Here is a 23217-nt window from a genome sequence, read left to right as displayed (position 1 = left end):
TTAGCGACATGGCACTGAGCATTCTGGGCTGGTATTTGAGCTTCCTAAAGGACAGCCCGGGTCAGCTCATCATCCTATGTGGAATGGGAAGTTCTGCAAGATAACTAATACTTCTGACAAATCCCCTCTACACTAGTTGCCTGGAACTCTTTTAATAAAATCCAGATACTTGAGAAATGGAGCCTTCAGCATCCTCTCCTCCCTCTGTTTTCCCTTTGACCTGCTCCCCGATGGCATCCAGTTAGCATCCTCTTAATAATCCCTATCTCCTCTCAGAAAGCCGTTTAGCACTGCACTAGTTAATTTTCCTCGTGGCAGAATCTGCCAGATGGAGTCATCGTCCCAGGCCATGTTGATTTGTCTGATTTTTAAACAGCAGTGAACATCGCATAAAACTAAAATAGCAGTCATTCCCAGGTGTGGACCCACTAGCAGGGGGACAATCCAGCGTGTGTGTATGTGTCCACCTGGGGCAGCTGTTTCAAACAGGGTGGATTAATGAGAGCATGACTTCTGCTGGCGGGTCCTGGCCAGCTGCTGGTCTCCCCTGGGCTTCACTCAGTGCAGGAGCATGCTGCTTTTCTGCATCAGCAGGATTCGGCCAGTCATCACCTCCCCTGACTGAACCCCCTTGGGCTGTGTGCATCCCTGACTTTTCTGCAGACATGGTCCTGACAGTGGAGGAGACAAAGTGGACGCTGGAGATTCAAGAGACCAGCATAAAGTGGCCCAGGGCAAGAAGGAAATGCCCCTGATCTCATTTTTTAATCCCTAAAATTCCTACAAAATGTGCCTCTGATTCCATAACATAACTAAGTTTAGTTACTATAAATAAAATTCTTCAAATTTTTTACCAAACTACTAAACTGTTTCCCATAATTTCTTTTTTAATGAATGCCCCCAAAGTCATATGGATCTCATAGCTTTATTGTTCCTAGATGCCTACCAGGGTATCCTGGAGGTATGTGTGCTTCTGTTTGAGAAGAGCTTCCCTGGAACTGGGCAATCTCTGTCTCTGGGAAGGTAAACCCACAAAAGAGACTGAGAATATTTCTTCACCACTGCAGGCGATCCTAAGGAAGAGAGGATTATGTCTAAAGGAAAGACAGACAATTATGACCAGTACAGCAGTGACCTCCTTGGGATCCAGCAAGTAATGTAAAGAAGAGAGAGACTAGTCTGACTTACCACTTGTGGGTGGCTCCATTGATACTTAATGACAGGACTTGACAGCGCAATACTCCAGCCCAGCTCATAGAAGTGAGAGCTCGGAAAAACACATATGCCATAAGCTCCTCTCCATGGCACTCCATCTTCCAGCACCTTTATAACCTACATCCTAGAATAAGCAGTGCAGTCCTTTATTACAAAGGGGAAGAATGAGATTCAGTGTTCACGGGTGGAGGTGCGTTGGCCTTGCCTTTGATATGCCTCTGTATGCAGATACTGGCCAACTAGTATTTACCAAAACCTTCAAAACTGGTGTGCTCTGAGAAGGTTGGCGATCAGGATTTCTCAGAATGGAAGGTGTTCTCCCTGAATCCAATCTCAAATACTGGGAAGAATGCTGAAATTATAGCAATCAGCTGATACCCCACATCCCCAAAGGCATTATCCAGTAGGACACAGAAGCAAAAGGAGGGGGGAAAAAAGAGAAAGACAAGACAGAATGAGTGATACATTCTTTGTTCCTTGGGACAATTTTGCTATAATATTTAAGAACATTTTAAAACACTCTCTCAAAAAGAAAACCCATCTCTCCTTCACCCTGTGAGATTCTTTTCTCACAGAGAGTATGGACCATTCCAGTGCCTATAAGTAGCCTTATACTTGGATATTTAATGGGTTTTCTCGGGGCTACTTTGAAGAAAAAAAATATCATCCCCTGAGTCAGCAGAGAGACCATGAAGTCTTTGACAGTTACAATGGCACTCTTAGTGAAGGAGTTTCCACCCTAAGTATATAAATAAACAACCCAAATGTTTAAATAATTGAATGTGTTTCCAAAATGGCACAGGGAAACAAATCTGGGGTGACTGCCCCTATTCTTCATAGAAAATAAAAGTGAGGGCTAGGGGGTGATGGGGATAGTTAATGGACACCAAAAAACAAAACAAAGCAAAACAAAATAGTTAGAAAGAATGATTAAGACCTAGTATGTGATAGCACAACAGGGTGACTATAGTCAATAATAATGCAATTATATATTTTTAAATAACTAAATGAATATAATTGGATTGTTTGTAACACAAAGGATAAATGCTTGAGGGGATAGATACCCTGTTTTCCATGATGTGATTATTACACATGGCATGCCTGTATCAAAGCATCTCATGTACCCCATTAATATATATACCTACTATGTACCCACAAAAATTTAAAGGAAAAGGGATGTGGGTGGAGTGGAAGCACAGAACGAGCTGATCAACTGAAAGATGCTTGGAAACCTGTCATGTGCTTTCGCATGTAAGGAGGAATTATTACTAAAATGCTACAGATACATCACCCCCAAAATCCTCAGATTTTGGGGTCTCAGAGGGGTCTCAACAGTCATTTGGATGACATTTAACTGTGTCTGCGGCACTGAGCTCCCAGAGCGGCGGGGCAGTTCCGCAGAACCCTGGGTTCTTTTGAGTTCTAAAGTTGCTCCCCAATTCCAATGCCCCGGTTTATTTTATAGACTTGGCCTTCCAAATGGAAGCACCTTTATTTCAGGGGGCTGGGAAATCCTTCTAAGAAGACCTTTTATAACCAGGAAGATTAGATCTTAGGAAGACTTGTCTGAGGTTCTCCAGAGGGCCTCTAGGAAGGGAGGAAGACACCAAAACCCTCTTCCTCCTCAGGGACTTTTGTGATGTCAAAGGAGAAAAGTGGAATTCTATTCATGATTCTTTCTCTGTGGAAGAGTAGACGTGTCATGCCCAGTGCAGCTCAGATTCCAGCAGAAACAGAAACAAGAACATGCCCAGAGGCGCTCAGCATCAGTGGAGAAGCCCAGCAAAGGAAAGCCTGCCTCTCCAGGTCTGGCTGCCTTCAGAGGCACCCAGCTTCAAGTCAGCTGGGCTCAGTTAGAAAGACCACATGTGGGATATTAGTTTGGTTTCAAATCCCACATTTAAAGCGGGACATTTCCAAATGCAGACAGATGAGCCCACACCTCCGGAACAGATCGTGAAACTGTGTCACATGAGGAATAATTGAGGGCACCTGGAAAGTTAAATTTGGCTTGGCATGCCCGAAAGTCTTCATGGGACACCTGACGAATGCCTTAAAATATTTAAAGAAGGGTGGAAGATGGAATAGACCATATTACCTGGAAGAGCAGAACTGTTTAAATATTTGGTTAAGGCAGAGGGAAGGCTTTCTGAAATGAGAGCTCTTTGAAAATAGAATGCGGCCAGAAGAGGTGGCTCACGCCTGTAATCCCAGCACTTTGGGAGGCCAAGGCAGGAGGATCACTTGAGGTCAGGAGTTTGAGACCAGCCTGGCCAATATGGTGAAACCCCATCTCTACTAAAAATATAAAAATTAGCTGGGTGTGGTGGCGGGCGTCTGTAATGCCAGCTACTCAGGAAGCTGAGGCAGGAGAATCGCTTGACCCCAGGAGGCAGAGGTTGAAGTGAGCCAATATCGTGCCACTGCACTCCAGCCTGGGCAACAGAGCAAGACTCCGTCTAAAAAAAAAAAAAAAAAAAAAAAAAGGATGCATTGGATGCATTGCCTTGAGAAGTGTGGAGTTCCTTAGCTGGAGGTAGGAAGGCTGAGGCTGTGGTACCACCTGCAGGGAGACAGTATACCCAAGCAGTAAAAACTGTGGGCTTTGGTGTCAGGCTGGACCCAGGTTCAGGTTCCAGCTGTTTTTGTGACGACTTTGAAAATTTCTTTTGACCCCAATTACCTCATTTGTGAAATGGGTATAATAATATCTACTTCTGTGGGTTATTATGCAAAGTAAATGAAATGTGAATTAACACGAGCGCTTGGCAGGTAAGAAATGCTAAATGTGTCATTGTTCCTGTCACTATTATTATCTCAGCTTGATAAATTGGATAGGAAGATAAAATAATTTCCTCAGATTTCCTCAGATTTCTTCGGCCCTCTAATTCCACATTTACTGTGAGGTCTCATTTCGTCAAAACTCCTGGTTGCATCTTCCTAATTCCCTGACTGCCCAGAGTGTTCAGTTTCAGTGCGGCTCCGGATCTTCCTGGACAGTGGCAGATATCCTCGCCTTTCCTATTATCACTCTCCTTATAATCAAAAACAATCTTTCCCAAATCCCAGTTCCTTGAAACTCTATTTTCATTGGTAATAAGCAGCTATTCTGGTAAATGGTGGATATTAAGAGTAGTACCACATTAATATGACAACACAGTTACCTTCTCTTTTAAAATTTTTCTCTTGTAAGGAAGCAAGGGCTGAACACAGGACTTGGTCAAGAACTGGCTGTCAGGAAAAATTCTAAATGTTCATAAGAACAGATTTTGTTTTGTTGTTTTGTGTTTTGTTTTGTTTTGTTTGAGACAGAGTCTTGCTCTGTCTCCCAGCCTGGAGTACAGAGGCGCAATCTCAGCTCACTGCAACCTCCACCGCCCAGGTTCAAGCGATTCTCATGCCTCAGCCTCCTGAGCAGCTGGGACTACAGGCACACGCCATCACACCCAGCTAATTTTTGTATTTTTAGTAGAGACAAGGTTTCACATATTGGCCAGGCTGGTCTCGAACTCCTGACCTCATGATCCATCCACCTCAGCCTCCCAAAAATGCTGGGATTACAGATGTGAGACACCGCACCCAAAGACAGATCTGTACTAATGAGATTCTGTAGATTATGCCTGGCTATTCTAGAGAGATTATGAGGTGGTCATTCAGGAGTAAGGTAGAATACAAGGCAATCTCATGACAGGCTGACTTGGTGGATAGTTAGGTGCTGGTGGGACCTTCCTCTATTCTCCCATTAGTTGAAACTTAAAGCTCACTCAGACCCCGTCTTTGTCTCACCCAAGAAAAGAGCAGACCTACGTGCAGAAGTGCTGGAAGGATGTGCGCGTGGGAGACTTCATCCAAATGAAATGCAACGAGATTGTCCCAGCAGACATACTCCTCCTTTTTTCCTCGGACCCCAGCGGGATATGCCATCTGGAAACTGCCAGCTTGGATGGAGAGACAAACCTCAAGCAAAGACGTGTGGTGAAGGGCTTCTCACAGCAGGTAGAGCTCTTTCTAAGATCTTCAGTGGTAAAGTCAAATACAGGAAGCAAGCCTATCCTACCGGAAAACTGAACTAAACCTAGTGGGTAGAGGGGAAAGTAGTAGATGCCTCCTTTTCCCTAGCACTTTAGATACCCAAATCCTACCAGCAGCCCTCTGAGATGGATATTATCTGCATATCACAGATGAGGAAACTGAGGCTTAGGGAAGTTAAATAACTTGCTGAAGGCCTCAGAGTTTCTAAATGGGGATCCACTCTGTTCAATTGAGGAAGCTATACTCTCTGCTCTGAACCGAGGAGTCTAATGTCTGTTCCATTTTCCCTAGGACCAACTCCTCTTCTGTGCTCATCCAATCCCAACTCACTCTGCCCAGCTCAGCCCTAGCAATCTCTCCTGCCACTAATCCTCATACTCCTTCTGCCCCTCCTAAATTCCAGCAAGGTATCATTAACTATGTTTCCATTTGTGTATTCCTTAACTTCTAGGGCTGAAGCCTCCTTGAGGGCAGAGAGAGATCATTGATACTTTTTTTTTTTTTTTTTTTTTTTTAAGAGACTGGGTTTCCACTGGGTGCGATGGCTCAAACCTGTAATCCCAGCACTTTCGCAGGCCGAGGCAGTTGGATCACTTGAGGTCAGGAGTTCAAGACCATCCTGGCCAACATGGTGAAACGCTGTCTCTACTAAAAATTAAAAAAATAGCCAGGGGTGGTGGCAGGTACCTGTAGTCCCAGCTACTCGGGAGGTTGAAGCAGTAGAATCGCTTGAACCCAGGAGACAGAGGTTGCAGTGAACCAAGATCATCACCACCACTGCCACTCCAGCCTGGGCATAAAGTGAGACTCTGTCTCAAAAAAAAAAAAAAAAAAAAAAAAAAAAAAAAAAAAAGAGAGAGAGAGACTGGCTCTCAGTCTGTCACCCAGACTGGAGTGCAGTGGCATTGACACTTTTGTTTAATCCCCACCCCTTCATAAACGGTACCTCAGACATCATGGAGAAATCATGATTGTTTGGTGGGTAAAAGCTCAGGCTCTGGGGTCTGACGGAGATGGGTTCAAAGCCCAGGTCCCACCACTCATCAGCCATCTCACTTGGGCAAGTTACTATCCTCTCACACCTTGGTTCCCTCATCTGGAAAATGGGGACAAAAATAGTTCCCTTTCCATAGGGTAGTTTTGAAGACTAAATGGTAGGTACATGACTTACTTAGCATGAAGATAGGCACATAGTAAAAGACCAGTGAACAGTTGGTATTAATATCAGTGCTTTCATAGGCAATATGTGTTGACTGACTGAAGCCGGGTGTGATATTCCAATTTGCAATTAAAATTCTCCTTGTGGGAGTTGATTTCCAATATGGTCCCTTTCTTTAACCAGGGAAAAGAGTACAATTTTATCACTTTTCTTCATTCTGCCAGCCTTTGGCTGGGGAGAAATTGAATGAGTCAGAGGATCTAGGAGAAGGAAGGCAAATGATTTATTCCTCAGAGATCCTCATGAGCTAGAGTGCAGTTTTCCAGACTCAAACTTCTCAAAGTAAGTTTTTAAGTTGTAGGAGCAAGGGTCATTGTACCTTGCCTTGCCTCTCTCTAAGCACCTGATACACAGTTCTCATAAAACCCTCTTTGTGTGATTGATTTGGTCCTCAGAAGCCTGTTCTCTCGTGCATATCTTGGGAATAATAATAGCTATCCCGTGGTTTTGCTATGCAATTCAAATGGTATAAGGAAAGTAAAGAACAGAATAAAGAGTTTGCTACCCAAGAGACTCACAATAAATGGGAACCATTGCTGCTACCAAGGCTGCAGTTGCCACCACTGGAAATGGAAACCACCACCACCCACTGTAGATCAGCAGGCCTACTGGTCTCCAGGCTCTGAGTCGATCACTGAGCAGCGGCCCTGTCTCTGAGTTTGCTCACCCTCTGCTGATTACAGCCACATTTGCTGAATCACCCTAGGGTTTGCAAAAAGGCAGGGTGAGATCTGGTCTAAGTTCACTGAGTCATTCTAGACAAGCAATAACAATCTATTTCTGAGTTCAGAACTCTGTAGCCTGCCCTTTGACCAGAGGCTTTCAAATCTTTTCAACAGTAACAATAAGAAATGTATAAAATATTACAAACACACACTCACGCACTTGCATGTGTGTATGTGCACATGGGTGAGTATTTAGTATGTAAGAATGACACCTTAGCCTGACCACATGCAAGGCACTCTGAGACTTTATATGCTATTCTACCTTTTTTTTTTTAGGACAGAGTCTCGCTCTGTTACCCAAGCCAGAGTACAGTGGCACAATCTCTGCTCAGTGCAATCTATGCCTATCGGGTTCAAGTGATTCTCCCACCTCAGCCTCCTGAGTAGCTGGGATTACAGGCAAGCACTACCACACCCAGCTAATTTTTTTTGTATTTTTAGTAGAGAGAGGGTTTTCACCATGTTGGCCAGGTTGGTCTTGAACTCCTGACCTGAAGTGATCCACCTGCCTTGGCCCCCCAAAATGTGGGGATTACAGGTGTGATCCCTGGTGCCTGGCCTATTCTACCTTTTTTTTTTTTTTTTTTTGAGTTCTAGGAGCAGTAAAACTTATAAATCTACCCTTTAGCCTCCCTACCCCAACATCTTTATCTAATTCTGAATCTTTCTTACTCTCTCTCTGGCAGTCATTTCAGTGTTGTTTCATTTCAACAAGTGACTTTTCTTTTTGTCTTTGGCAGCAGTTCCCAAACTGCGTTTTGCATATTAATTAGTCAGATAGTTTGGGATGTAGTTGGAATGAAGAGTCAGGTAAAAGGGACATTCACACTCCAGTGCTATAGACCAGTCAATTTAATAAGTCTCTCCAACTCTAACCCTCAGTTCTCACAGATCACTTGCTGAGATGATTTACAAAAAGCAAAACAAAAAGAGAGAGAGAAATTCCTATGCGAAAGGAAGGAGATTATTTGAGCTTGAAGGTTTCCAGGGTTCTCTACTCTGTCTCAGTTCTTGATTCTCCCCCTCGCTTTGCTCGAGTGTTTTTTGTTTTTGTTTTTTTCATTTTAGTAATAATAATAGACTTTTATTGATTCCATAGTAAGGGCTTTGCTTATCTCGTCTATCCTCAAAACAACCCAATGAGATGGACACTATTATTGTCTCCATTTCCATAAGGAAACTGGGGCATACAGAGGTCCGATAACTTGTCCAAGGTCACTGAGCAGGGAAGTTTTGGAGCAGGCTTCAAAGCCAGGTTTGTCCAGAGTCTCAGTTTTTCTGTTTTGTTTTGTTTTTTGTTTTTTGGTGTTTTTTTTTTTGTTTTGAGACAGAGTCTCACTCTGTCACCCAGGCTGGAGTACAGTGGAACTGCAACCTCAGCCTCCCAGGTTAAAGTAATTCTCCTGCCTCAGCCTCCTGAGTAGCTGGGACTACAGGCGCCTGCCACCACGCCTGGCTAATTTTTTGTATTTTCAGTAGAGATGGGGTTTCACCATGTTAGCCAGGATGGGCTCAATCTCCTGACCTCGTGATCGGTCCGCCTCAGCCTCCCAAAGTGCTGGGATTAGTGGGAAAGTAGGAAAGTGCCCAGAGCCTCAGTTTTTAAGGCTCAGTAGCTCATCTCCCTGGCCCTTTAACTGTTACCTTGAGTTCACACAGAGATGCTTACTTGAAAGCATACATTTATTGTTGTCAGGATTCTTTCCACATACAGATAGCAGGTGGCAGGGATAATGAAAGTGGGCTCAGCCTGCTCCCTGGGGGGAGACATCTTGGCTGCTCTTTGCGACCTTGCTTCTCCCTTATACTTTTAGGGCAGAAAGATTTCTGAGTATGGATAGAACTTGCTTCTGGCTAACTCTATACCATAGGATTTCCATAATGTATTGAACAAACATGTTGATGAGAGTTGCAAGAAAAATAAATGTTGCAAGGCCAAGTAATATGAGAAGACAGTAGGTTACCAGTTTTCAAATATTGTGTTCTGCAGAACTGATACTTTAATAAGCCCCAAGGAGAAGGACAGGTGCTATTATGTAGTATTTCTAAACATTTAAGCACAAGAAACTTTTATCCCAAGAAACACATCTGGGAACTACTGTAGGAGGGGTGGGCTACCACTAAGGGATTTGCTGCAAGTATATTACAGGTGTTGAAGATGTATCATAATCATCACTGGGAAAGTGTTTAAATATATATATGCATCCTTCTGTATCACCACCAGTAAATTAGGACTCACTAGGACTGAGTAAGGCCTTGAGTGTGCATATTTTAAAAAATTTTCTCCCAGACGATCTTGATATAAACCTACCACCACCTCCTTGAAAACCTGTACAACCAAGGAAAGGTGCCACCTCCAGTGTTTCCAAAAAACACTTATCCTAGTAATGGGAAGAAAACTACCATCTAGGCACTTCTTACTATATACTAGTTCTTTTACATGCATTGTCTATTTTAAGCCTTATGCCACCATGGGAGGTGGGCATCACTATCCCTATTTTATACATGAAACCTCTGAGGCACTGAAAGAGCAAATCTCACTAATTATCTCAGAGATTTTGAACACCTACAAATATGATTTGTTTGGAAATTTGATGTCTTATGTAATAAGTATTAATGGCTTTTGATAATTTATTCTCCAAGTCCCTACTGTCTTTGAGATCTTCACCTTGCCAAAAGGGTTTTTACTAACCACAGAGATTACTAGGAACATCTAACCCCACACATACACCCACACTCATTTTTACCATCTTCTGGAGGATGAGAATTACTATATTCTGGTAATTCAAAGTCAGTAAGACACACTTTGTCCCAGCTCCCATAGATCAGCATTTCTCAGAGTCTGCTAAGCACTTATCCCAAGAGATAGTTCTTGAAAAATCCATGGTCCATAGTCAAGTCACATTAAGAAGCTTTTGTTCTGTGGTCCCCTCTTGCAGGTTCCAATGTTCATTAACATATTAACATCTCTGAGAAAGCCTGGAGTCAAAAGGCCTGTTAAACTTTCTTTAGCCCTGAGCTCTCCAAATTTATTTAACCTAAGAATTATTTTTCAGCACAAATATTATTAACATTCCTATGGAGCTTTTCAGAAAATATTAGCCTGAATTGTGGTACAGACATGGTCACAACAGGTAAAGGGTAACAGAGAAGTTGACAAATCCTCGTGGCTTAGGCAGTTCATTCTTCCCTTTCCTGTTTAGGTTCAAATGAAATTATAAACATTAAAGAACTTCTTAAAAGAGTCTTTCTCCCATGACATTGCAGATTATCCTCAAGGTTGTCAAAGAGTTAGTTTCAAATCCTTTTCTCAGAATTCTTCTTGGACTAAATCAACTTTTTTTTTCCACTGGAACTTTTATCCCAACGGGCCATCTTTGAATTTATAAAATTATTGACCTATTTTTGAGATATTCACTCTCACTTCCCATTGTTAGGGAAAGAGGGGAAAGGGAAGGAATTCAAAATTAGGATTATGCTAAACACCTGTCCAGCGGGCGAGAGGACTTTATTAGAGAGTTCAAACGTACAGTTTTCTCTTTGGTGACATTCTGATACCTGAAACCTCTTCTGTAAAAGAGTTTTAACCTAGGAATTTAACACCTGGAAAGGAGTAGATAGCATTCATTTCAATAAATGTAACAGTTACCAAAGCCAAAGGATCAGAAATGGATGCTTCCAATTCGTGTTTCAGATCAAACATGTCCCTGGCTATCTATTTTCCAAATCACTGAAGCCGAAGTCCCACTGAAGCATGAGTCAGATCATTCCCCAGGGCCAACTGGGAACTTGCCATGCCAAGTGTGATCTGTGGACCAGTCACTTCAGTAAGCATCACTGAGAGCTTGTCAGAAATGTTGAATCTCAGGCCCCACCCCAGACTGAACCAGAATCTGCATTTTAACAGGATCCTCAGGTGATTCACGTGCGCACGAAAGTTTGAAAGGCACTGGCCCAGAGCATCATTAATCAATGTAATAATCATGCTGTTTGTTGCTCAGGTTAAAAACTCTCCATTGAGTCTCCCTTTTGACTATGGTTCATGCTTTTAAGCCATTTGCTCAGTTATGAATAGCTGTTGTAGCTTGGATCCTCTGCAGTGAAAGTATATATTGATTTTAAAGTACTTAGAGGACCATTTTGCCAACAAAGAGTTGAGATCCAGTAGGAAGAAATTTATTACCATCCCATTTTAGTGATGCCAAACCTCAGTTAAAGCAAAGGTAGCTTTAACTGTCTTCTAACCTTGCCTGCCCTTGAGAACCAGAGAAAGTTCCTCTTTCCTGCTAGATTTGCAATGGGACCTGTCCCTGACAGACTTCTCCAAATTTCCTTTAAGAATGAAACTTAGTGCTTTCTACCTGTTGATCAGTGCTTAAATGTTGAGCACAGATCACATTTTCTAGGATTCTTTTAAAATATGACTTCATAGTAGTATATAATATCAAGAAGAGATTACAACATCTATGTGCCATAGGCAGTGAGTGTTCTATATCTATTATTTCTTTCTACTACTCACAAATAACCCTGTAAAATAGGTGTTTTTATTATTCCATTTAACAAATGAGGCAAGAACAGTTAAGAAACCCTGTTTTCTAGGTTAACTGAGCTCAGATTCAAACTCAGGCACAGATCTTTGGTGGGTTTGTTTACTTTTTGTAATGGAAATTTTTAAGTATATACAAAACTGGAGAGAATAATGTGATACATTTCTGTGAACCCATCACCTAATTTCAACAATCAGTTTATAACTGTCTTGTTTTATCTATGTCCCCACCCTCTACTCTCTGCAAATTATTTTGAAGCAGATCTTCAATATTTCATTTCACCCGTAAATATTTCACTATGTATCTCTAAAGGATAGGATTTGTAAAATATACAAGTATACTATCATACCTAAAAATTGGCAACAATTCTTTGATGTCAACTTTCAAATCAGTGGTCAATATTTTCCGTTTGTTTGAATCAGGATCCAAATAAGAACAAATATTGAGATTAATTTCTTTAAACTCTTTTATTCTGTAAGTTCCCCATTTAGCTCTCTTTTTAATGCATAGTTTTTGTTGCTTAATAAACCAGGTTGTTTGTCCTGTATGATTGTTGTTGTTGTTGTTGTTGTTGTTGTTTTGTGTTTTTTTGAGACGGAGTTTTGCTCTTGTTGCCCAGGCTGGAGTGCATGGTGCGATCTCAGCTCACCGCAACCTCTGCCTCCTAGGTTCAAGCGATTCTCCTGCCTCAGCCTCCAGAGTAGCTGGGATTACAGGCATGTGCCACTATGCCCAGCTAATTTTGTGTTTTTAGTAGAAATGGGGTTTCTCCATGTTGGTCAGGCTGGTCTCGAACTCCTGACCTCAGTTGATCCATCTGCCTCGGCCTCCCAAAGTGCTGGGATTACAGGCGTGAGCTACTGCATGAGCCACTATGCCCAGCCCCTATATGATTTCTTATAGTCTGTGCGCTGTCTTCCTGTGGAACCATTTAACATGTTTTTCTGACCACTGTATTTTTACAACGTGGTAGTAGGAACTAGTGTCTAAGTCAGATTCGGGTTAGATTTGGCATTTGTGCATGTGCATGTCAATGTTATGTCATAGGAACTGCAGTGTGCTACCATCTCAAGGCACAAAACATCTATCTGTTTTCACTGTTAATAGTTGTTGATGATGGTTGTTTAGATCCATTACTTCAATGGAATTTGGAAAACTAGTGATATTCTAATTGGTTTATAAGGAAAAATTTCCCCTCATGAAATATTGGGTCACTGTGAGGTGTTCCCTCTGTAGAGAAAATGGATGTCTTTGAGTCTTTCCTCTCATTCACTTTTCAAAATAATGAGTTGGTTGCCTAGGGTCCTCCAAAGGTGTTCAGTGGGTTTTTCTTTTTTAGCATCAATATGAACTCACGGTTTTAAAAATATCTGACATCAAATCAATGCGCTTGTTGTCTCTCATTATCGCCCCATCTCTAGCCAGTGGGAGCTTCTTAAAAATGAGAAGTGGCTCCTGAGTCCTTTTCACATGACGTTAGTGGTCTTTGGTAGATCTGGTTCCTTTTAATAGAAACCACAATAAGTACATGTTAGAGGAGTTTATTACTATTGGGTTGATTGTTATTTCTATGCTGTTTAAATGAACAAGACTAGGACATTTTTAAGATTAAATACATCTGGATTCATGCTGACACTTCAAATTCAAGAATAGAGGTTTTGTACTGCACCTCATCAATATTAAATATGTAATCTTTTTCCCACATCAGGCAAATTCCCTGTCCACTCCGCTACACCACCCCCTTTTGATATTTAACACTCACAGAAATTCTATGAGGTTGAAATGGTAGGAACCAGCAACATATTAGAGATGAGAAAATAACTTCGGAGAGATCAAATTTGTCAAAGATTATCCGGGTCGTATAGTGTTGAGCCCAAATTAGAACTTGGTTCTGATGTACCTGATTATTTCTCCCATTGCTGGAAATATTCTTAACTTTATATGTATTTTTATTTCTCAAATGAATATAATTTTCATCTGTATGAAAATTCTAAAGCTCTATAAATGTTACGTTTAATTATTTATAACAATAATAACTTGATGGTGATGGGACAACCCTATGAAAAACTGTTATTTTCTATAGACTTCTGGCCTCCTTGTGGTGATCTCCTCCAGTCTGCTACTTGCATGTGGGTACACACTCTCCTCACACACCCATACAACATCCCCTCTTCCCAATGTCTAGCATTATTTGCACACTTCTATTAAAAGGTCTTTTCCTTTAGAGCCTTGTGAGGAAACTCTGCTAGGTTATGTGAAAGATGAAAATTTGTTTGTTTTTGTTTTGTTTTGTTTGAGATGGAGTCTTGCACTGTTGCCCAGGCTGGAGCGATCTCAGCTCACTGCAACCTCCACCTCCTGGGTTCAAGCGATTCTCCTGCCTCAGCCTCCCAGGTAGCTGGGATTACAGGCACCCGCTACCATGCCTGGCTAATTTTTTTATATTTTTAGTAGAGACGGGGTTTCACTATGTTGGCCAGGCTGGTCTCAAACTCCTGACCTTGTGATCCACCCTCCTCAGCCTCCCAAACTGTTGGATTACGGGCGTGAGCCACCGTGCCCAGCCCGAAAGGTGAAATATTAATGGATTATATCTTAAAGTTATGGATGATAACCTAACCGTGCCCAGCCCAAAAGGTGAAATATTAATGGATTATATCTTAAAGTTATGGATGATAACCTAAGGTATTAATGAATTATATCTTGAAGTTTTCTCCTTCCTACTACCTCCATTACCCAAGACAACGTATTTACATTTTAGTATTGGCCTTCACTGTCTTAACTAATTGTGGGTATTGAAGGTCAATGTGGGAAGCATTTGATATCTCAAATGAAAACCAGACCAATCTAATATGTTATATGGATTAGTTAAGACTCTTGGTTACATGTGACAGAACTGTAATTCAAAATAGTGTGGACAAAAAAATTAAATTAGAAAAATATGGAGTGGGTTGGACCTTAGGTTCATGTGGAATGAGGACTTCAGAATCCATCAGTACAATGTCCATATCTTGTCTATGTTTCTTGTGGTATGTTTGGCTTCAATCTTTCAAACCAACTTCCTTCATGTGGAATGAAACGTGGTACCAGTAGTACTTGTGCTTTATAGCTTAACCCCCAGAGAGGGTCTAGCAAACTTCCCCGATGTCTAGATTGAAAAGCATCCTGGGGAAAGAGGCTGACTAGCCTGGCTGGTATCATGTACCCATTCCTAGACAAATTAACTCTGGCTAGAAACAAAGGACTCATGTTTGAAATTGGTCTGTGGGGTGTGAGAGTTCTGAATAGCACAGCAATAAATATCCATTTATCTATGACTCATCAGAAGTATATAAACCTAACTTATGTGTGACCATGGTCATTCATCCTTAAGGAAGGGGGCTTAATACCCTCTGTCTCTCTCCTATAGTCCCTAGCGTTATCCCTCTTCCCAAAAAGTCCTTCCCTTCTGACCTCTCTCTGCCTAGGCAACACTCTGACCAGTGTCCCACAGGTAATCATTCCTTCCTCTGTGCTCCCACAGACTTTGCTCTTGCCACTCTCAACTATTATAGTCCATTCAATAAATTCATTTACTCAACCAACATCTGATGAGGTCCTCCTGTTGCCAGACACTGTACTTGGATCTTTGTTTTGTGGTTTCTCAGCAGAGGTGACACATTGTGATCATATCTCTCATGAACAACTTAATATTCTTTTGCCAGAACATGAGGTACAAACGTTGGATCTCATATCATCTTCTTATCCACAGCAAGAAAGAATTTGTACAGAAAAGTTTTGTCTGTGTAATACTCCCTAAGGCGCCACTGGCCATCTGGTGGCACCTGCCCATATTTCAGGCATCAGACCACTCACACATTCATTCATCAAATATTTATTAAAAAGCCTTCTCTGTGCTAGATGCTGTAGCATGCTCTGGGGGCCCAGGAGTAAACAAGAGAGAGACAGGGTGCGACTGCATGCTCTTACAGGGAATTACACAGACAATTGTTAACAATTCTGCCAACAATTAGTTCCTTTTAGAAATGACAGAAGAAATCATCCCATTTCCAGTATTTGCTTGGCATCCAAGCCCATACCCTATATGTTTGGGAAATGCCATAGCAAGGTCTCAAGATTACTTTTAGTCAGCCCAACTGGGAAACAGAGTATTTGTCCACTTGACAAAAGGGAACTCAAACTGTAAAAAAAAATCCTTAAGACAGAGTCTCCCTCAGCCCTCCCGCCCAATCTGCCTGCTTTTGTGGGTGAATTACTAGGGCAGGCAGGGACCTCTAGAGTGATTGAATATGCAAATGATTTCCTCATCCAGAGCCAGAGGAAAGTAACTGCCAGTCACCCTGTTGTGGGTTATCTTGAAAAGAACCTTCACCTACCAGGAAGCAGAAAGGTTATCAAATGCTGGTAAGTGTCATTAGTTTTTAGATAGGATTCTCAGAATTCAGAGGGTTGCTTAATTTGTATACCAGGAAGAAAACCTCAATCACCTAGCTCAGCAGCTGGGGTGTGAAGAACATTTGCTTTCACCATTTAGACAACTGATAACTTAAAATGAAAAACACTTTAGTGTTCTTCCAAGGTTGCAGCATACCTCCTGTGTAGCTTCCTTGGTTGGCATGGTTTGCCCACCCTATAACCCCTACTCCTTGACACAGCAGGTGAGCAGTCCACACAGCAGGGTCAGTGCTGCCATTTTGTTATCCTCATCCCCAGGTGGTGGTGGCTCTCCTTGGTAGTCCTCTAGCCTGGGAATCATGTAGAAACAGACACCAAGAGCTTCACAGAAGCATGGCAGTCACTAATCCAACCTGTCTTTTTTGGTAAATATTCTTGACTCTTGGTAAAAACTAAATACATAAATGATTTCTATGTTTGAGGAAAAGGTTTTGTTGGTTTCCCTTTCTTCAGTTGACAAAATCTTTCACGAGTGATACTTCTTAATGGACACAGAGGGATTTCAAAGTGGTCTAAGATGTTCTTCTAATCCTGTAAGAACTTTATGACTATGGGTTCCATTTAAAAAAAAAAAGACCCTTTGTGACTATTAAAAAAAAGGAATTGTCCTTTCAATGTCCATTATTTAATAACGTACATTAAAACCAAAAGTTACATTGAATCTAGTGAATTTGTAAATGAAATTTTAATTTATTAATCTCAATAATTCCTTCAGAAATCTGAAAGACAGTGGTACATGCATATGTGAGACTTATTTTTACTCTGTCGACAGACAGCATTTGGGAGCATATAGGGGATTTGTAGACAAGATACAGTAGCTTAATCTACCAATCAGGAACCACTGGCTTACAGAAACAGCTTGGTCGCAAGAATTACTTAACAGTCTCCTTCTTTCTGTTTCTCCCTTGAGTCACTCCACACAAGTCAAAGCCCCACAGTGGGAGAGTTTAATGGGCAGGGCACCACTACTTACATTCTCATCACAACTATAAACCAGAGAGGACTGGCAGTTTCCCACAAGAAAGCCAAGAAAAAGGATGAAACAGAAGATGTGTAGCCAGAAAACAGCTATCCATTGCAAACAATTCCAAAAGATCATTCATACATTTATTTAATCACAAGTATTGAGCAATTTGATCATTAATTGTAAAGAATAAAAGGAAATAAGCCTAGAAAAGTAAAACTTGAGTCAAGCACAAGGGAAATGGCCTATTCTAGCTAATGGAATATATTCCAGCCTAAGATGCCAGGTTTGCTGTACCTGGGACACAGGTGAGCAAGGAGGACCTCAACCCTGGGCACTGATTATGCCCTGGCACCAGGCCCACTTTCCTTTACTCACAAAGATACCGCTATTGACACATCTGAGCTGAACTGGGAACTTTGAGTTGTCTTATGGCTGCAATCGTTGATTTGTGTTAATCACCCCTTTCTTCCCTTGATTCTCACTTACTGTCCCATATGACTCCTCTATCATAGATAGTAAATAAAAGCTTGAATGCACGCATGAATGAATGGGAGACTAGACTGGCCCAAGGTGGGATCTAGGACCGTGACTACATTTTTAATTTGTTGAGCCAAAGAACTCCCATAAAAGAAGGGGTCTTACTCCCATCAATCAAAGTTAAGACTGTACCTGGGGCTTTTTCTATGGCCTTTACAGTGAGGTCTGCTTTGTATCTCCTCATCCATCACCTTTCAAAATATACGCTTCTAACATCACCCTCTCCAGTACTAGCCTTACCTCAACACATCTTTATGGTGTGCCTGCAAAAACAAGGTATTAAAGGAGATGCCCCAGAGGAAGATGACAGTCTACCAGATGATGCACAGATCTAGGCAGAGGTGTTCAATGGAAATAGCAGCAGTGGTGGTAGCACATGAAAAGGAGCAATTCTAATAGGCTGGGGCAGACCGTTCTGTGGGGATTAGAGTGAGCTTCATAGAGGGAGTGGCCAAAAAAAATCTTAAATGCTAAAAAATAAAAATTATCAAAAAAAATGTCTTCTAGGCCAATTAATGCCTTAACTTTAACCCTTACCCTTTGTAGGTACTTACTTTAAAATGCAAATGTACTTGGAAGACATAACACATTGCATTGCTTATTCATTATAATTTTTGTATATTTTCAACTATATATTAGAGAATGTATTCATTAGGTCCTTCAGAGGCATTGAGTAGTGAACATAGAAAAGAAATAGGGCCAAGAGGAGAGCTTAATTACTCATCTTTCCTCTGTGCATCCAAATAACACTGTGGTTAAGGAGCAGACTCTTAGGGAGTGAGCGGTGCTAAGGTTAAAGCCTGCTGTCCTGCTTTGCTGGCTGGAGGGCACTGGGGAAATCACAGATTCTCCCTAAGCCTCAATTCCTTTATCTGTAAAATCGGGATAATGATGGTACCTACCTGACAGAATTATTGTAAGAATTGGATGGCATTTATAAAATACTTAGTTAATTCTTAGTATACAGCGAGCATTCAATAAGTGCTGCAGAATAATAATAACAGGAGAGGAGGAATAAAAGGTGATGATGATGATGACAACAATGACTTTAGAATCTGATTATGTGAATGGCAATCCTGGCTCTGTTACTTACCATCCATGAGACATTTTAATTTAGTCTCCATCTGCACGTCTGTCCAAACCTCCTCAGGTTTTTGTGAGAACTGAATGACAGGTGTCTGGCACATAGTAAGTGCTCCAGATAGGTAGGTCTGACCTAAAGCACTGCAGAGATACACAATCTTCTCTAGAAGGGACTGGTCTTTTCCTGTGTCTTAATGGCTCCCTAGGCCTTTTGCTGGATAGCAAGACTTTCATCAAAGGGCAGTGCCTTAGATAACAGGCTGAGTCAAAAAGAACTGGCCAGTGAGGCAAGCTTCATCCATAAGCTAAGAAAAACTACAGGGTGGTAAGAGGACATTACACCATCTCACAAGGGAATCAGAAACTCCTGAACAATGTTAAAATAAGACAGGGCCAGGCATGATGGCTCACACCTGTAATCCCAGCACTGTGGGAGGTTGAGGCACAAGGATCACTTAAGCTCAGAAGTTTGAGACCAGTCTAGGGAACACAGTAAGACCCCCATCTCTATAATATATATATATACACACACATATATTTATATATGTGTATATGATATATACATATATAATTTTATTTTATAAAATATAAAATCAGGTCTGGTGGTGCACACCTGTAATCCCAGCTACTCAAGAGACTGAGTTGGGAAGATGGTTTGAACCCAGGAAGTCGAGGCTGCAGTGAGCTGTGATCACACCACTGCACTCCAGCCTGGGTGACAGAGTACGACCCTGTCTCAAATAAAGAAATAAATAAGAACCCTGACAGGTTTGTAAGGCTGGGCAACTCTGTGTCTTGGGCTGGCCCAGCAGCTGCCCTGCAGGGAAATACAGCAAATCCTTAAAAGCAAGCAGGGTCTCAGTGGTTATCTTTGCAGCCAGCAGGACCCATGTGCCCCTCTCCACAGCCCCTCTTCCTCCAACTGAAGAAGAGAGCCCAGGGAATAATTAGCTAGAAAGAGCAAGGTCACCTCTCCATGAAAAGAGGAAGATAGGGGACAAAAGTCCTGTGCTCAGTGGAAAAGGAGAACACAGCAGGAGGAAGGGACATTTCAGGAGAGAGGTGGCTAGGAAGCCCCAACAGAGGAACAAGAGTCAAACTTCACCGTTGCTGGGGCCCAGGGGCTGTGATTAAACAGGCAGCAGGGACTCCAAGGCATTACAGAGGGATCATCAGTGCTCAGACCCCACTGCCAGTCATATCTGAAATAAGTCTGGATTTAGAGACCCAGCATTGAGCTGAGTGGTGTGGATCAGGAGTGAAGCACACGGCTTAATCAGGGGCATGAAAGCAGCTGACAAATTACAGCATAATTTGTCATCATCTCAGAGCTCAGCAAGTGTTTGTCCCTGAAAGAATCAATACCTGGAGGGAAAAGGGCCATATTTTTAGAAACTCCTGGATGGGTAATTTATTTCAAGTGAGTAGAGAGTTTATTTATGTTGGCACCCCCTCAGATCCAATGGACAGTATATTTACATGAAGCCAGAAAATGCTATCACTTCTTTGAATCAATTTGCCCCTTTGAACAGTTGTACCTTGAAGCTTTCAGTGATAAACTCACACCCCTTGCTAAAAGCTCTACCCAGGAAACCATTTCCAATCCCACCTTTACCACTGCTGCCTTCTGTTTGGGTGGAATGTTACATATTTCAACACTTTTCCACATAGATTCTGTTTTCTGAGGCACAATTAAGATGGGCAGGGCAGGTAATGTTAGCTCCATTCTACAGATGAAGAAACGAAGGCTCGTGAGTTGAACGTAGTATTAGTCAATATAGAGGAGAGTCAGAAAGCAAGATCTCTCCACCTCAAGTTGTGTTTTATCCCCATTGGACTAAAAGAGCTTGTGCAAGAGAAATGCCTTTGAAAAGCAAAGAATCAATGATGTGTTTCAAATATTTAGCTACAAGACTGTTCACCAGGAAGCAATGTGCTGTGCAAATAAGGAGTAGAGGGTCTGCAGTTGAACTTGGATTAAAATCCCAGCCCATGAGATTTAAATAGGTTTGACCATGGGGAGCCTTCTTTACCTTTCAGTCACAGATTTCCCATCTCTAAAGAGAGGCAAATTAAAGTTCCTGCTTCACAGAATGATGGTAAGCTTGAAAATAAATAAAATATAAAGTTCTCTTTACAGTGTCTGGCAGAAATAAGAGTTGAGTAAATGCTATTTATTTTGTTCTATTAGCTACTATTTTCACAGCATTTTTATAATAGCAAAACAAATTGAAATACTATACCTATTCAATGGCGAAATGATTAAAGGAAATATGGTCAATTTTGTTCCTGGACCAAATTGAGGGTTGGGCTGCTATTTCTCGTGGCTCAATAACGAGATGCAGATGAACTGGGGAGGAAGACAGTTTTTATTTCTCTAACAGGTTACAGGAAGAAGGCCTGGAAGTTATTGCCAGACTAACTCAAAATTACAAAGTTTTCCAGAATTTACCTTCTAAGCTATATGTCTACGTGTAAGTGTGCGTTCATCTAAAGACATAAGTGATTAACTTCTTTTAATCTATAACTAAGATCTGAGTCCTGAAGATCTACTTCTGGAGCCTCGGTAAGTTTACTTAATCTAAATGAGTCTAGGTGCTGGGGTGATTACCTTATCTTGTCTCCTGACAAATCATAAGGATTTGGGTCAAAAAGAAGTGGCCAGTGAGGTAAGCTTCATCCATAAGCTAAGAAAAACTACAGGGTGGTGAGAGGACATTACACCATCTCACAAGGGAATCAGAAACTCCTGAACAATGTTAAAATAAGAACCCCGGCATTAGACACCATTAAACTTGTTTGTGGAGGCCTGGGGAATTTCTTCAGACCCCCATTGAAACCTGTTTCATCCTGAAAACGGTCCTGTTAAGAATTCCTTCATTATCTTCTCATGCTTCAAGGCCCAGGAAAAGCCTAGGCAACCTTGGTGGGATCTTTGTTACATTCCAGCCTTTGTATAAAGACACTGGCTCAATCAGCTTTTAATGTTTAATCTAGCTACTCAGTGCTGGGACAGTTGTAATGGAGGCCTGCGTTAGTGAGACCTGGTCTGCCACATATTCATACAATAGGTTTTTGTGCAAATGTTAATAAAGATGTAGAAAAATTTAACAACATGTAAAAATGTTCAAGATTTATGAACACTAAATCTCATTGTTAAAATGTGTAAATACACATGTATATACCTACACAAATATATGTGGGTGTGGAGATATACATATATGTGTATATATACATATATGTGTATATATATACACATATATGTATATATATGTGTGTGTGTATATATATATATTTATTTGTTTGTTTTGAGACAGAGTCTTGCTCTGCCAGGCTGGAGTGCAGTGGTGCAATCTTGGCTCACTGCAACCTCCACCTCCCAGGTTCAAGCGATTCTCGTGCCTCAACCTGCTGAGTAGCTGAGATTAGAGGCACACACCACCATGCCTGGCTAATTTTTGTATTTTTAGTAGCAACGGGGTTTCACCGGGCTGGTCTTGAACTCCTGACCTCACGTGATCTGCCTGCCTCAGCCTCCCAAAGTGCTGGGATTATAGGGGTGAGCCACCATGCCCAGTCAATGGATATAGATTTTTAAAACCCTGGAAGTATTACATGCACAAGCATTTTAGCTGTGAATACCTCTATGTGGTGTGATTTATAATGCCTTCTTTTTAATAATCTATTTCTATGGTGTCCAATGTGATAACCACTAGCCACATGTAGCTATTTAAGCTTAATTAAAATCAAATTAAATTTTTAAAGAAAACAATTCCTTGGTCAAACTACCAAACTTCAAGTGCTCAATAGCCACATGTGATTAGTGGCTTCCATACTGCACAATGCAGACTCAGAACATTCCATCATTGCAGTAAGTTCTATTAGATCTGGGTTAGAGCCCAGACCCAGGCAGGTCAGAGAAATGCAATCACGGTAGTCACCTCCCTCTGCCCTGCATCAAACTTTTCATTGACATTTGCTTTCTCTTCCTTAATGAGGACTTAACTCTTTTTTTCTGACACATTACAACTATCAAAGTGTGACAAAACAGGGATTACCTTATTTGCAATGGTTCTAACAGTGATTAGCTCTCCCAATGATCCTATTAAGACTAGATCCCTCTGAATTAATAAACTCACAGAGTCCTCTCTCTCACAGGAGGTACAGTTCGAACCAGAGCTTTTCCACAATACCATTGTGTGTGAGAAACCCAACAACCACCTCAACAAATTTAAGGGTTATATGTAAGTATCTCATGTTCCATGCTGCTAGTAAATATCTCCACTGCAGCTAGAAAATATATTGTCTAGAAATGACCAAAGAAATAAGCATCTTCATCCTGAGGAATTTTATTTTGTGTGTGTGATAAAGAAGGACTAGAGAAATTTAAATTGGGAAACTTTTCTATTTTTTTTTTTTTTTTTTTGAGTGCTAGTT

At 41.4% G+C, this 23217-nt stretch overlaps 1 protein-coding gene across 2 annotated transcripts in view; it reads left to right on the top strand.

Annotated features, from left to right (window-relative positions):
• ATP10B (ATPase phospholipid transporting 10B (putative)) overlaps window positions 1-23217 on the top strand; it is a 282819-nt gene that overhangs the window by 160334 nt on the left and 99268 nt on the right. For both annotated transcript variants that reach the window (XM_017885730.1, XM_017885731.1), the window contains 2 exons: window positions 5007-5211; window positions 22939-23024. In XM_017885730.1, the coding sequence (XP_017741219.1) occupies window positions 5007-5211; window positions 22939-23024 (291 nt within the window). The remainder of the gene's footprint in view (window positions 1-5006; window positions 5212-22938; window positions 23025-23217) is intronic.

This window comes from Rhinopithecus bieti, unplaced genomic scaffold (assembly GCF_001698545.2).
Source record: "Rhinopithecus bieti isolate Rb0 unplaced genomic scaffold, ASM169854v2 scaffold_15146, whole genome shotgun sequence".
Taxonomy (NCBI): Eukaryota; Metazoa; Chordata; class Mammalia; order Primates; family Cercopithecidae; genus Rhinopithecus; species Rhinopithecus bieti.
Note: the sequence above shows the minus strand (reverse complement) of the source record. Positions and strands in the feature narration are given on the sequence as shown.